A 14284-nucleotide genomic window follows, 5' to 3' on the forward strand; every position below is an offset into this window, starting at 1 on the left:
AGAAAATTCAAGCAGATAAACAGATAAAGAACAGATAGATGAGAAAAAAGAGAAATATTCAGGAGTCTTCTAACACTATTAAGGTCTTGAATCCATGCTGGTGCCTTAAAACCTTCCTCTATATTCCCAGGGGGAAGGACTTTTCTTCTGTAATTGAATTTTATAACTGCTCCCAACATCATACGAAAAAAGGCACCTGACCTGCTTAAGTTGACATAACATGAACTTTTGAGACAAACAGGTGTTGCATCAACAGTACAGCAGAGCAGATGCTAATGATGAGTTCAAGAATCAATGAAAACTTGCCAGTGGTAAATGCATCTTGAATAATTCCATTTAAAACTGAATATCAAGACACAGGCAAAGTGAAAATGTACCCTTGCTTGGAAAGGATTTAAGCCACTCCCTCCTAAGAGTCCTTGCCCAAGTCCCCAACTGCTCTAATACTGTATAAATAACATTCTGTCTGAAATTTCTCTTTCCATCCCTTAGATAAAAGAGTACACATGCTTCACACTATGCTCAAAGTTAGTGAAACTGCTGTTTCAAAAAGTCTTACAGAAGATAGTAAGTGCTTCTAAACTGAAAGCTTCCCATTTAACCTCAATTTTCAGGCATCCCCCTGAAGACTGTGAACAAGATGCCTACGAGGAGAGACAAAGAATTTAACGATGTCAGCATTGTCTCTCCTGGCCACAGACACAGACGAAGTGTCAGGTATGAAAGGAAAAAATGTATGGAAGGTGTCCTTATCAAAGGAAATTATTGTATCATGCCAGGGACAGACACTAAAATTCAGAGCAACCAGAACAGTATGAGCTTCACAGAGAAAACCAGAAGCTAAGGTAATGTAGCAGATACAAGATACTGCCATCACAACCAATTGTGCTAATGATGCAGTCAAAAGAACAAACTGAAGGCCCCTTCAAAGGTCTCTGCTCTGCCCCTCTCTGCAGTAGTGCTAGCACACACCAGTCACACAGCTCTTCCTCTCTGCATAGACACTGTCTGCCAGCACAGGTGTGCCAGCATCAAACAGCACAGCACAGCGAAGGAGGACATCAGATCCATGCCTAACGATCTCATCAGTTGTGGGGTTACACCTGGTTGGCTTGGGAAAGCACATATTAGCTCAAAACTTTTGTTTTAGGGAAAAAAACACAAAACAATCAGAAGGTGATATTAAAAAAAAATACAGATGCTCTAACTGTAACTACTCTAACTTCATAAAAATGTAGCTGTATCCTTTGCCCCTTGGTAGCAGTCCTGTCCTGTACTTAAAGGACGGCTATATTTGTAGTTGATTCTAAAATGAAAGTCACCACTCTTCCAGATGTCACTTTCCATTTTTCCAGTGAAAAAGGCTGGATGAAGATTGTATCAAAAAAAGATGGATAAAGCTCAAGTATTCTGAACTACACTTCCTTGTTCTATTTTACACTGATTTTATGTCCTTACATATGTCCCACTTACAGAATTATTGTAATTATACTGTCAACTAGGACAGCTAGATGAGATCTTGCTCTGAGAAAAAAAAAAATTAGTGGGAAGTCATTAACAGGATTTTTCATTCAGAAGAGTGGGTAATGCAACAATACAACAAAATGTTAATACTGGCAGAATACAACAAAACAAAGTACACTCTACATGCACAACAGGGTAAATGTCTTTTTTTTTTTTAAGATAGAAAAAAAACCTAGTTGTATAGTTAAGCCATACAAGAAATAGCCTGGTTTTAGAGAATGTTAACCAGGTATCTCCTAATACACACACAAACACATAGTGAAATGCAAAATCAAAAAGTAAGTCTAACTTCTGAAATAATGGAGTATAAGTTCTTGAATTACTTCTTTTTCTTGGCAAAATGTAATAATAACTCTACCCTAAAATTTAACATACACAAATACATGCACTAACTATATTTAATTTTTTATTTTCCATAATCAGAGAATTAGGGCTGCATGAAACACATGTAAAGAAAGTTGGGCAAATTTAATTGCTTTATACTCCCATAAACCTTACTTGAAATAACCATCGGCAACAGATTTGAATGACAGACTAAAATAATGAATACACTGAGAAGCTGCATCTCAGGAGCAATACAAAACAGTCTGTGACATGCTTCATTGAAACAGATTTGCTTTACAGCGATGAATGTTATTTCAGTGTAATGGGACAATTAAGCTGTCCCTTCACCTTTGCATACCATTTCCAAAATATACGGCATAGCATGCAGTAATTAAATTTCACTGCCAACATAATACTAGTCTCACTTGAAAGTGGTGGCTCCATATCATAGTAGCAGTTCTCACCACTAACCCACAGATCAGAAGTCCTTTGACATATGCTTGTATTTTTGAGACAGGCAGAATTTCTTTAGCTGCTCTCATTATACAGAAAGCAGAGCTGCCACTTCCCACACTGAAAATTTAAGAGTATGAATAAAATACCAATAGGGAGCTCCTACATTCCTTGCATGCAGTTTGAAGAGAAATAAACATGAAGAAAATTGATAGAAAAAGCCATCAAAAAGGTGGAAGAAGTAGATTCAACACAATACACTCAGTTTCTTCTCTTCAGCTGCAGGACTTTTGCAATAGTGATAATTTTTTATTGCAAAGGCTCTGCAGGGCTTTCAAGCACATGTTTGTTGGGAGATAAGCAGTAAGCTGGTATATTACTGTAGGCATAATTTCAAGATGTGTGTCTGCAAAAACCTAATACATCTTCATACTAAACCAATGTCCCATTGAAAAGTAGATTTCCAAGAAGTCTCTGGCTAACTGCAAGTCTCATCCTTCTCCTCTGTCGAAATACTGATGTAGCTCTACTCATGTCCTAGACATCAGAGAAGTTGATATTATTACTGAGAGAAAACCAGTCATTGAGCATATTTAATCAGCATATTTTCTGTTCATACAGATTTTAGCCTATTTTTAGTCCTTCACACATTTCATAGTTAATAGGTAAAATACTTTTCTTGCAATGCTGTGTACCTTGAAACAAAACACTGAGTTTAATTCATTCAGTGCCCCAGATATACTAGGAGAATTAGGAGAGCAACTAGACAGTATTTTTGGATTTGAAATGAAAATATCCCTTATGCAAGGCGTTCCTACCCAAGCAAAGTGATGAATAGGCTGCAGCAGGGCTCCTCAGAGAAGACCTACAGCGCTCTCAGGCATTCAGGGACGCAATCAGGGATACGTGTCCTCTCTTCCATCATTAAAAATGATAATTTTGTATAGGAAAAACTCTTCGTGTGGAGCCCTCTATTTCCAGGTTACCACTACAAATAGCTAAAGGCAAAAATAAAACCAAAAAATCCTCATGCAGACACAGGGCTGGCTGGTCTCTGTCAATTTACCTTTACATTAAAAACGTCTTTACTAATGAGGTCAAAGTGTTCAAAACTCTGCAAAATATGTGCTTTGAAGCTCTGTAGAAAAACAACCAATAACATATAAAATTATACTCCTAATGCCTTAGGTTATACTAAACTCTACAGACTGTAAATTAAAAGATTTATTGTTGAATTTGAATGGATTTCCTCATTTCTTCTTTTCAGATAATCTCCTTTGATAAAGCCTAGAATTTTTTTGTAATTTTATTCAATTCTTAATATTTTAATCCTTTAGGTTTGGCTAGTCCAAGTTAGAGCATTAAAATTTCAGGCTGCTGAATCTAAAATATAAGGATTTTTTTTCCAAAGAATGGTACAGATTTATGTATACAAACTTCACCTCCTGCACAAATTACATCACTCTCTTCTTCTCTTAGTGTTAACTAAATGTGCTACCTTAGCAATCTAAACATGAATTTTAGACTCCAGTTGAAGAATATACAAAGCTAAAGTTTATTTTCCTGGTTTGTATTGTTTGCAGAAAATAGGGATGCTATCACTCCTGTATCACCTCTGAGGCTGCTGCTTGCTAACTTCTGGACACTGGGCTTTGAGCCTGCTACCTTAGGAAATGGCCACCTTTTTTTGCACCTTTGGATGTATTCTGTCTGCCCTTGTGGACTGACACAAATCCAGTCTATTAACTACTCCTCAGTCCTGTTTGATGGTGGGTACTAGGTGCTATATCTACACATCTTCCAAATACCTCCAGGGTTGCTGACTCCACCACTTCCCTGGAGAATCCAGGTCCAATGGTTGACAACCTTTTTGGTGAGGAAAGCGTTCCTAATATCCAATCTAAAGCTATTTTGAAAAACCTTGAGACTGTTTCATCTTGTACTATCAGTTGCTGGGAGAAGGGGCTGACCCCACCCCGCTAGAACCTCCTTTCAGGAAATTGTAGACAGCAGTAAGATGTCCCCTGAGTGTCCTTTTCTCCAGGCTAAACACCCCCAGCTAGCTTAGCTGCTCATCACAAACCTTGTGCTCCAAAGCCTTTACCAGTTTTGTTGCTCTTTTGTAGACTTGCTCCAGCACTGCAAAGTCTTTCCCAACTCAGACAGCTTTTCAGCCACTCTGTCCCAGCCTGTGGCTCAGCCTGGGGTTGTTGTCACCCAAGTACAGGACTCAGCACTTGGCCTTGTTGAACGTCACACCACTGGCTTCAGTCCCTCAACACAGCCTGTCCAGATCCCTCCGCAGAGCTTTCCTGCCCTCCGGCAGATCAACACTCCACCCAGCTTGGTGTCACCTGCAAACTGAGGGTGCATTCAGTGCCCTCATCCAGATCATCAGCAAAGATATTAATCAGGGCTGGCCCCAGTACTGAGCCTTGAGGAGCTCTACAGTGACCAGCCCCAGATAGATGTAACTCCATTCAGCACCACACCCTGGACCCAGCCACCCAGTTCCTTACCCAGCTAACTGTCCCCCCATCCAAGCCATGAGCAGACAGTTTGTCCAGAAGAATGTTGTGGGAAATTATGTCAAAAACTTTACTGAAGTCCAGGTAGACAACATACACACCTTTCCACCATTCACTAAGCTGGACACCCTGTCGTTAAAGAAGATCAGGTTCTCAAGCAGGAACTGCCTTTCCCAAAGCCATCTATCTGATGCCTTGGCTGTCTTGTATGCCCTGCATGATCATCCCCAGGATGATCTATTCCATGACCTTCCCTAACACTGAGGTCAGGCTGGTAGACTTGCAATTCCCTGGATCCTCCTTCCAGCCCTTCTGTAGACAACCATCACACCTACAAACTTCCAGTCACCTGGTACCTCCCAGGTTAACCAGGACTGCTGGAAAATGATGGAAAGTATCAGTGAGCACATTCACCAGTTCCCTCGGTACCCTGGAGTGGCTCCCATCTGGTCTCATAAAACTGTGTGTGTCCAAGTAGTGTGGCAGGTTGGTGACCATTTCACCCAAACGTGGAGGCTTTATACTGCTCCCTGTCCTTTGTTTTCCAGCTCAGTACCTGGTCTGACCATAAAAGACTAAGGCAAAGAAGGTATTAGGTACTTCAGCCTTTTCTATGTCTTTCGTCACTATGTTTCCACTTGCCTCCAGTGCAGGATAGACAACTTCCTTAGCCCTTCTTTTGTTATCAATAGAAGTATATTTACTGCCTTCTATGGCAGTAGCCAAATTAAGTTGGACTTTGGCTCTTGTAATACTCTCAAATAACCTTATTACATCCTTACAGTTCTCCTGAGTATGCTACCTTCTCATTAATGATTTACTGCATAGTTATGTTTTTCCCATGTAAGAAGTTTCTGCCTGGTGAAATCTGATGAAATCTGTTGAAGCGTCATGGACGCTTCAACCACTTTGTGCTTTCAGATTCATCAACTTCTAGCTGCAGGAACGCTCCACTATTGTTTCAATACTTTTTGTGCTGCTACAGTGTGTCAGCTGTATCAGTAGTCATATTAGGGTTGTTTAATGCTATGGGTTGTTCAGAAATGGATATTAAAAGGACATATTAATGTCCATATTAATATGCATATTAGAAAATACAGAGGCCTTGGTATCACAGGGGAATATGGCAGAAGTTCTGGTGTTTTGTTTTGACCTATTCCCAGCCTCTGATACATGTCACAAAAATAAACATAGTTACTTGTGTTCTCTTAGTAAGGATGGGAAAAATAAAGCACTACTTTGTGCAAACTGCAGCTGCAGTACTTTGTAGTAAACTCGGTCCTTGCAGAAAGGCAGCAGAAATTGTTTCATAAATGCTTCTTTTCTTAGGGTTTCAAGAAGACACTAGTTGAAAGGAACTGAAACTAAGCAAGTACATGCAGGGATATGTGCAGTCAATGCCACAGCTTTTAAAACCACATGTGAGACCATTAATGCTGCTGCTCTGTAAATGCTGAGAAACTGCCCTGCTGGCAGCAATTTCTGATATTAACTGAGACACACAGGTTACAAGTGTCCTGCACTCATGAAATAAAATGTGGCTCCATCCAACAGCAACCAGCAGCCATGGGTTATGTGTTCTGACCTATCTGACCTACTCCACGATCATGACCTCCGTGTTTCTCTTCAAACTCTCTTGGCCAGCTTCTCACAGATGCATTCTGTTCCCAGGAGATTCACAGAAATTTGCCTCCTTCTCCTTTCCCTCCTCAGAAACCCTCTTGTTAGTTGGAGAAATACCAAAGTGAGGAAGACAAAAAGCCATTAAGTAGTAGTGTTTAATGGAATAGAATTATCAATAAATGCCAGTATTTAGGAAGTAACTTCTGCCTAAGCAAACAGCATTGTTTACTGCATGTGCTTAAAATATTCACACCCTTTTCTTTTACTCATGGGATTTTTCTCTCCATTAAAAGTCAGCAGATAAGAGCAAAGAAAAGGCTGTAATTGCTGCAATGAGATTTCCTCAGCTCTGTTCCTAATAATAAGTGCACATACACACACACATGCACACACTGGGCCACAAGTGTTATCAAGCTCTTATGGGACAGAAAGGACTGCTTCATAATGGTACTTGTTCAAAACATATAGAGCTATTACCTGCCTCTGAAATAATGGCAAATGTCATCAATACAAGAATCCAAAAGCTGTATAAGAAATATTTGACCAAAACTAAATGAAAAGTGAAAAATGCTAGAATAAAATACAGATCGAAGTCTCCTTGCACTATGAGTTTTCAGCAAAGTCAACCTTTGTATCATCTACACACAAATCTTGTGACTAAAAAAGAAACACATCTTGCCCACAATTAAATTTAACTGACAATAATATATCATCTTATTTACAGGAAAAGCAGGGAGATCTGTATATCTATGGGCTGGTTAATCCCATTTTTAAAATCTGTACTGTGGAATAGCAGTAACACATCAATAAAGTAGATTAAGAATCATCCATCCAACAGACCTCCATAAAAGTAACCAAAGAGAAATTATTGCTGCTTGGAAGGGCTCCTGGTTGGATTTATGAAGTGTCATTGGCATATTTACTCACAAGTAAACACAGCTCACTGCAGAGCAAATTTCCAAACAGCCAAAGATCAGTAAGAGTGGAAAATGACGGCAGCAAAAAGTCATGAGGATCCATCTGATGTGTGCTGTAGTATGTAATAACAAGGTATATCTCAAAGGTAACAAAAAGTCAAACAGTATTGAAAAATGCATCTTATACTTTCCTGTTTTGAAAACATACCTGTTATTCATAAATTTGGGGCTGAATAGAACTGAGAGGCAACTTCATAGGTAAAATAAGCAATACTAGATATATAAAAAAATCTTTTTGATATATATGAATGCAAAACTAAAATCTGTATCTTTTAGAGAACATTAAGCACTGAGGGAAGAACATGTAAATCTGCACCATTTAGAGAAAGATTACAATTAATCTTAGCATCAATGTTTCAAGAAATGCATGTGTAAATGAATCTCTTTATCAGTACAAAATGCTGTCTCCATCTTTCAATAGTTCAGCTCTTGAAAGGTGTATTTCAGCCAGCCATAACCCTTCACACGCAGACACCTGGACTAGCCTTTCCCATAACCCTTTCTCCCTTGTATAGTTCCCATGTCAGATGTTGTCCCCTCTCAATAAAAGCATCTTATGCTCCAGCCTCTGCTCCGTGACTTCCATGCTCAAAGGTCTGCTGCAGAAGTCAGAGGCTTCTGGGTTCAACTAATGCTTCTCCAAGAGACAAGGACATTCATTTGGGTTTTTGTCCTCCTCTAATAACCTTCAGTTTCCCAAGACCTTTAACACTGCTCAGGCAGATAGAAATATGTCTCATTACTTTAAACAAGGCTAATAAGAAAGTTTGCTTTTAGACATCTCTGATACAAACCATATCTGAAAGTACCATATTGAAAGCCATTGAAAAGATCAAATTTGTCAACAGTATGAAAGTCACTAATGGTAAATGTTAAAACAAAGTTCAAAGAATGGCTTAATCTTTTCAGCTCTTTAAATAATGCTGGAATTAGCTTATATTTCTATCATTGAAACCCGAAGGTCTGTTTGGCTAAATACAGTATTATTGTTTTTTCCTTAATGTATTTGAAAGGTCAGTACTACAATCTTTTGGCAGAAATACAGAAAAAATAATGCAGGCTCTTTTTATCATTTTATAATGAACTACATGCTGCTTTACACTTCCCCCAACTTACTGCTCCAGGTACAACCATACAAGAGTCATTACCATCAAGAAAAAGCATAAATCCTCAGCCAAAAACAAGAGACATTTGAAAAGCATGGACATAAAAGGCAGGAAAAAGGCTTGGATAACTAATGTTCTGCTTTTTACAATGCACAAGCATAATTTTAGACTGCTGACTTCTGATAATGGATTGCAGGAAAAATACACATATCCTCTATTTTACTACTTTTAGCTTCACAACCCCCATTCTACTTCTGCCCTTTTTTTCTTTGCCTGGTCCTCAGCTACATTTATGTTATACGAGGCACAGTACACTGCCAGTGGTTCAAAAACCTACTTACAGGAATCATCCAGTTGGCCAGATCACCGTACTTAGACACCTGCATAGCTCCAAGCATTGTCAAATCAACATGGCCCCTGGTAACAGAAAGTGTGCAATTAGCATATCATGTTCAAGTAACAGCCCACAAATCTTAACAAGCTTTTGTTCATGCTCATTCCATCAACTTTAAAATGGTGGCATATGACAAAGGTAGCAACTGTTTGTCACACATGAAGTTGGGTATTTTTTCCCCCTAGATGTATCACTGATGCAAATATCTCTCTTTATGCCTACTGAGCCTCAGAAATGTTCCTACTTTTGTCTGGTTTGGTTAATTGCATGTGCAGTCAATCATCTCTGAACTCGTACTTTTTAGTGCACTCCTTAACGTATTTACATGCACCCATTATCTTTTCAGAGCCATTAGGATTTAGTGTTTGTTTGCATCCAAACTCCTTTCCAAAAAACAAACAAAAAACAGGTGCAGACGTTGAATTTCCATTAAGAAGGTGGAATGAGGATCACAGTTGCAAGCTGAGCAAAGAAAATATACTGAGTGCAAGTACAGATTAGATACTTGGAAATGACCAAAAAATAGTTGTTAAAATATCATTATAAATGTGTTTATAGATGGCCAGGTGGTGGTAGGCACAAGCATCACCATGGTATCTATTAGTTCAGTGGTTTCTTATTTCCAATAGCTAGATTTAACCCTCTGTAAACCATCACTCATTAAGTCTATGATAATTTTATAGGTTGTTAAATGCTAACCACATTTGGAAGAAATACTAATGAGTTCTGCCACTGACGCAGTTTATTCTTTTCCTGTTTCAAAATGATCAGTTTGTGATGTTACTTACCCTCTTATCATTGCAAATGATTCATCGCTAGAGAAATAGGAAGAACCTGGAAGAACAGTGACTGTCTCCTTACCTGTAAAATAAATAAGCTACAGTATGCATTTTGTTTCTTTGACAAATGAAGTCACAGCTATTTACCAAGAAATAAGAGGTTTTTATCAAATTCCTTTGGATTCAGTACAACTACAGACCTGATTACGCTTACGACATCACATGTAAACCTAATCAATCGTATTGAATTGTGAAGCAGTTTGTTAGAGTTTCTAACAATAGGATTGTCTGCTGTTTGACCACCAGCAGCTCCAGGCCAGCATCACAAACACCAGAGTGTACAAAATATCTACGGACTTTAGCTTTCTGCTCCATTCACAGAAAAAGTGAGAAGTAACTGTCTTTTGAAACAGAGGAAAAGAAAGCCTCCAGGACACAGCAAGGTTGCAAAGAAAAGCAAGCAGATCAGACTGAACAGTTTATAGTGCTCATATGAAAAATACAAAAAAATGACAGGTCTAGTCTATTCTTGCTTTTTTAAAGGGCACAAGCAAATGTGCTTCTGTGTTCTGTACTGTGCTCTGAACAATGCTTGAGCCAAGCAATGGAGCACACCTGGAAGTGTCTTATTTTGACTCTGTTCAGGGCCCTTTTCTTCCTCTTCTGCCTGCTCTTTGAATCAGTCTAAGCAAACATTTACACAGGGTGTCTCTGATATGGCAGAAGAAACACAGATGAAGATGAAATTATAAAAGAAGCATGGTAAACTTGAGAGAAAAAAACCAAACTGAAATATTTTAGCAACATGTGACATACTGTAAAAACAAAGGGGAAGGGGAATGATGCATCATTAAACAGTTTCCAGAAAACAGAGGAAAAAAAGACAATGAGACAAAGAGAATAGGAAAAGGGAAAGAAACAGTGCACAAAACTTAAATTAGAGATCTAAGATATGTGCTTTAATTATTGAACTCATCTGAGGTATATTTTATGCCATTTGTATGGAAATTAAATAGAATAGTACAGAATGAAGGTCATACAAGTGGTCTTGCACACTTCTCAAGAATTCATCATGCTAACACCCAGACCTGCTGAGACAGCCTGAATTATCTTTCCCTACAGGGCACCCAACCAAGGCAGTGAGCCAGAAAACAGGGTTTGCTGGCAGCAACATGGAGGGAGAAGCCCGGGACAGAGTGACAAGGTAATGATGAGAAAAAAGACACACAGGCTTAGAACCACAGAATAATGTAGAAAGAGCACCACATTACCCACTTCTTAAAATGCCCTCAGGAGGTCGGTACTCTAAAATATTTCTGCTGTAATACAGTAGTCTACCTTTCAGTTGCAGTCAAGATATTCTTCATGTGAGACATTTAAAAAATGGGACAAACAGATAAACCCATACATATTTCAGAGCAATACAATTACATTTGCAGAGACAAAACAGGCAAAAGCTCAAAACAGGTATATGTTTTAAAAACTTGAAACTGGACTTTGGGGCTGATACTGGATCATTCCAATTAATGAATGGGAATAAGATTTATTTATATTTCTTTGCCATTCAGCATCTGTTTCCTTCACATGGTTTTACAAATTTTATTGGAAAGCGCCTAGAATCGTCCTAATCCAACCACGTGAATGTTTCAGCAATTATAGAAATAATTATATTGGGGTAGGTCTGATGTTTGTCTATCCCATGTCCTGTTTACTGGAGCTTCAGAGGGACATGTGAAGCTGCTTAACATTGAATTAACAATAGTTCTATAGTCTAATTTTCTTGTTTCATTCTGACCTGTTATGTTAACTTCATGTCTTCCAGATCAACTCTTAAAAAATATTTATCAACTATAAATAACAATTCAAGACCATCTAAATTTCCATGTTAAAGCACATTTTTTTCAGAGAATTTAAGTTTTTAGATATTTTTTTCACTGTCACACTGTTAATATGTTCATTTTTCATACGCACCCATATTAAAACTTAAGTTCTAATGTGCACACATATAATTTCACTCATAGTATTTTTTTCTTCTAAATATTTTTTTTATTCTAGTGAATCCTCTGACACATTCCTTTGTGCAGTTTTTGAAACAATTACAAATATACTGGTGAAATGCTGGACTCAATTTCTTAAATATTTTTTTATTTCAAACCAGAAAATGGCTTCAAATAACTGAACATACATAACACTATGGTAAGTATCATTTAGCTGAGCCACGCAACAAATGTTTCAAGTCAGTGAACAATTGCTGGACTGATATTAAATTAGAAGTATTTTATGTCAGTGCTTTATCTCCTTTAACTTTTCAGAGTTTAATTCTACTTGCTAACTGCCATTGAGAAAGGCACTCTCTGTATAAATGCATATGTAGACACCCATACATGTACTTCGATATATGCATGTGTATATTTGAATAAAAATATGAAATGTGCATATTTTCTATTGAAAAAAGTCTAAAATATCAGGTCTATAACCTATACCATTAATATCAATAACAAAGTCACAAGGCCTACTTCTGTTTGTCACAATGCAATATTTAAGTGTTATTTTTATATGGAGACAGAAAATGTACACAGGCACAACTTTTTCATGAAAAAATAGAAATCAGAAGGGTGCACTAAATCATAAGAAACTTACATTTTTACATTGAATAGCACCTTCTGAGGTGAAATGCCCTAAAACAGCTGGGCAAGAACAGCATGTGAGAATTGCCATTCCCTGCTAACAGTGGCAAAAGCAGCCACCCACAGCAGTGCCCTCGGTGTGCCAGTCCCAAGTCTTTCCCCCTGCCTTGGCCACCACTCCCTCTCTGAATGCAAATTAGTTGTATTCCTGGCTGGGAATAAACTAAGCCATTATACACAGGATGTTTTAAAACATGTCCCAAGCATAAATCATTGAAAACCATTTCCTAGAAGACTCAAAGAAAAGCAGCAGGAAAACAAACCCATATTCCCTTACAGGCTGCTCAAAACAATCTCACTTCTGTAGAAGATGATTTAACCATTTACTGATAAGCCTGGAGGAGAGTCTCTCCCCAAAGAAGACTTAAAAGAAAACAAATGCATTAATATTTATTATGAAATAAAACAGGTGTCTAGGTTCAAATACTGTATCAAAAGAAAAATTTTGAATTAACATGGTTATTAATTTTCCATTAATTAAATTTAAGTATTTACCTGCATTAATCAGATCTGGATCTACTTCATTTTCAAGTGGATAAGGACCCTGACAACAATACAGATGTATGTCAAGCTTTATAATAAAATACCTTTAAAATACAATTAATAATTACCATATTATTGCTAATGCTTATTACCAAAACGAGATCATGGAAGACATGCATTTTTTTTATCTTTTTTAACCAGAATTCAGTTTTTTATCATAAAAAAATTCTGACATTACAAGCCACAGTTTATATGTTGGACGTATTGTTCAAGGCTGTTAGAATTACTAAACAATCATGAAGCGAAAGGTTTATTTGGGTTTCTTTTGGTTCTTAATCAAAGCAACAGATATTTTTCAGAAAAAGGTCATAACTGCAACTTCATAAAGCCATATGACAGTAAAAATGATATTCACTTTAAGCTTTATTTAAAATTATGTTTGCTAAAGTTTGCAATGCTTGGTCTTGCAAATTCCTGATGGCTTTCAGTCCAGAAACTTAAGGACATCCTTAGCAAAGTAGCACTATAACCATAAAATGAGCATTTCCTAGAAACCTTCTCTGCAGCAGAGTGAGAATTTTATGATGACATAGTATAGCATATATATTTTTAGTAATATAATAATCAAGTTGGAGGTGGGCAGGAAATAAAACCCAGCCAAAGCAAAATAAAAACACTATAACAACTGACCAAGATATATTCTTACCAAACCCAGAACTCCATTTTCACTCTGTAAGTGAACAGTTATGTCTGGACTGATGAAGTTACTGGCCAACAGTGGGATTCCAATACCCAGATTAGCTGAAAAAATGTGGTTAAGGCAGAAACACTTATTGCAAACTAGTAAATTTTAAAAAATTACTACTGTACTATAAGTGGATTAGAACTGTTCCCTTCACAAGCACTTCTGGTTTTACTTAAATACCTCATATTTGTGATGAATTATTTTGCTATTTGGACTGTCTAATTGCATTCTATCAAATCCTATATATGATAAAAATATCAACAGTGCAAATAAAGCTTCTTTTCCAACTTTTTCAAGAAATTCTTGCAACACATTCAACTGCTAACAAAGCCACCAGACATAAAAACTCTGTATTTTATGTCTTAGTATCCCTTCTATTTCAATTGTGTATTAATAAAATGACAGTATCACAGGGTCTGATAAAGACAATGAACACATTAATCAACTTGTTTTAAACAAACCAGATGGGTTTCTTGTTCTAGTCAGCAATCACTTTAACCTATAGCACAGCTGAAGGATACCATACATGCCATCCTCAAACTCTAATGCAGCCCGTTTGATGATCCTCTCTCTCACATTGTCTCCTTTTTTTTGTTTGGCTGTCGAGTCTTCAGGCTTTCGGATTGATAAGCGCTGCAAAATAAGAAGTAATCATAAGTAA

The 14284-nt window shown here is 37.5% G+C and overlaps 1 protein-coding gene across 1 annotated transcript in view; it reads right to left on the bottom strand.

Moving 5' to 3' along the window:
- Nucleotides 1-14284, bottom strand: part of OXCT1 (3-oxoacid CoA-transferase 1) — an 83333-nt gene that overhangs the window by 21177 nt on the left and 47872 nt on the right. The window contains exons 9-13 of the mRNA XM_039709921.1: nt 14145-14256; nt 13585-13679; nt 12891-12939; nt 9718-9790; nt 8877-8952 (exon numbers count right to left, since the gene is read on the bottom strand). Coding sequence (XP_039565855.1) covers nt 8877-8952; nt 9718-9790; nt 12891-12939; nt 13585-13679; nt 14145-14256 — 405 coding nt within the window. The remainder of the gene's footprint in view (nt 1-8876; nt 8953-9717; nt 9791-12890; nt 12940-13584; nt 13680-14144; nt 14257-14284) is intronic.

The sequence above is a fragment of the Passer montanus genome, unplaced genomic scaffold (genome assembly GCF_014805655.1).
Source record: "Passer montanus isolate IOZ18808 unplaced genomic scaffold, ASM1480565v1 scaffold22, whole genome shotgun sequence".
Lineage (NCBI taxonomy): Eukaryota > Metazoa > Chordata > Aves > Passeriformes > Passeridae > Passer > Passer montanus.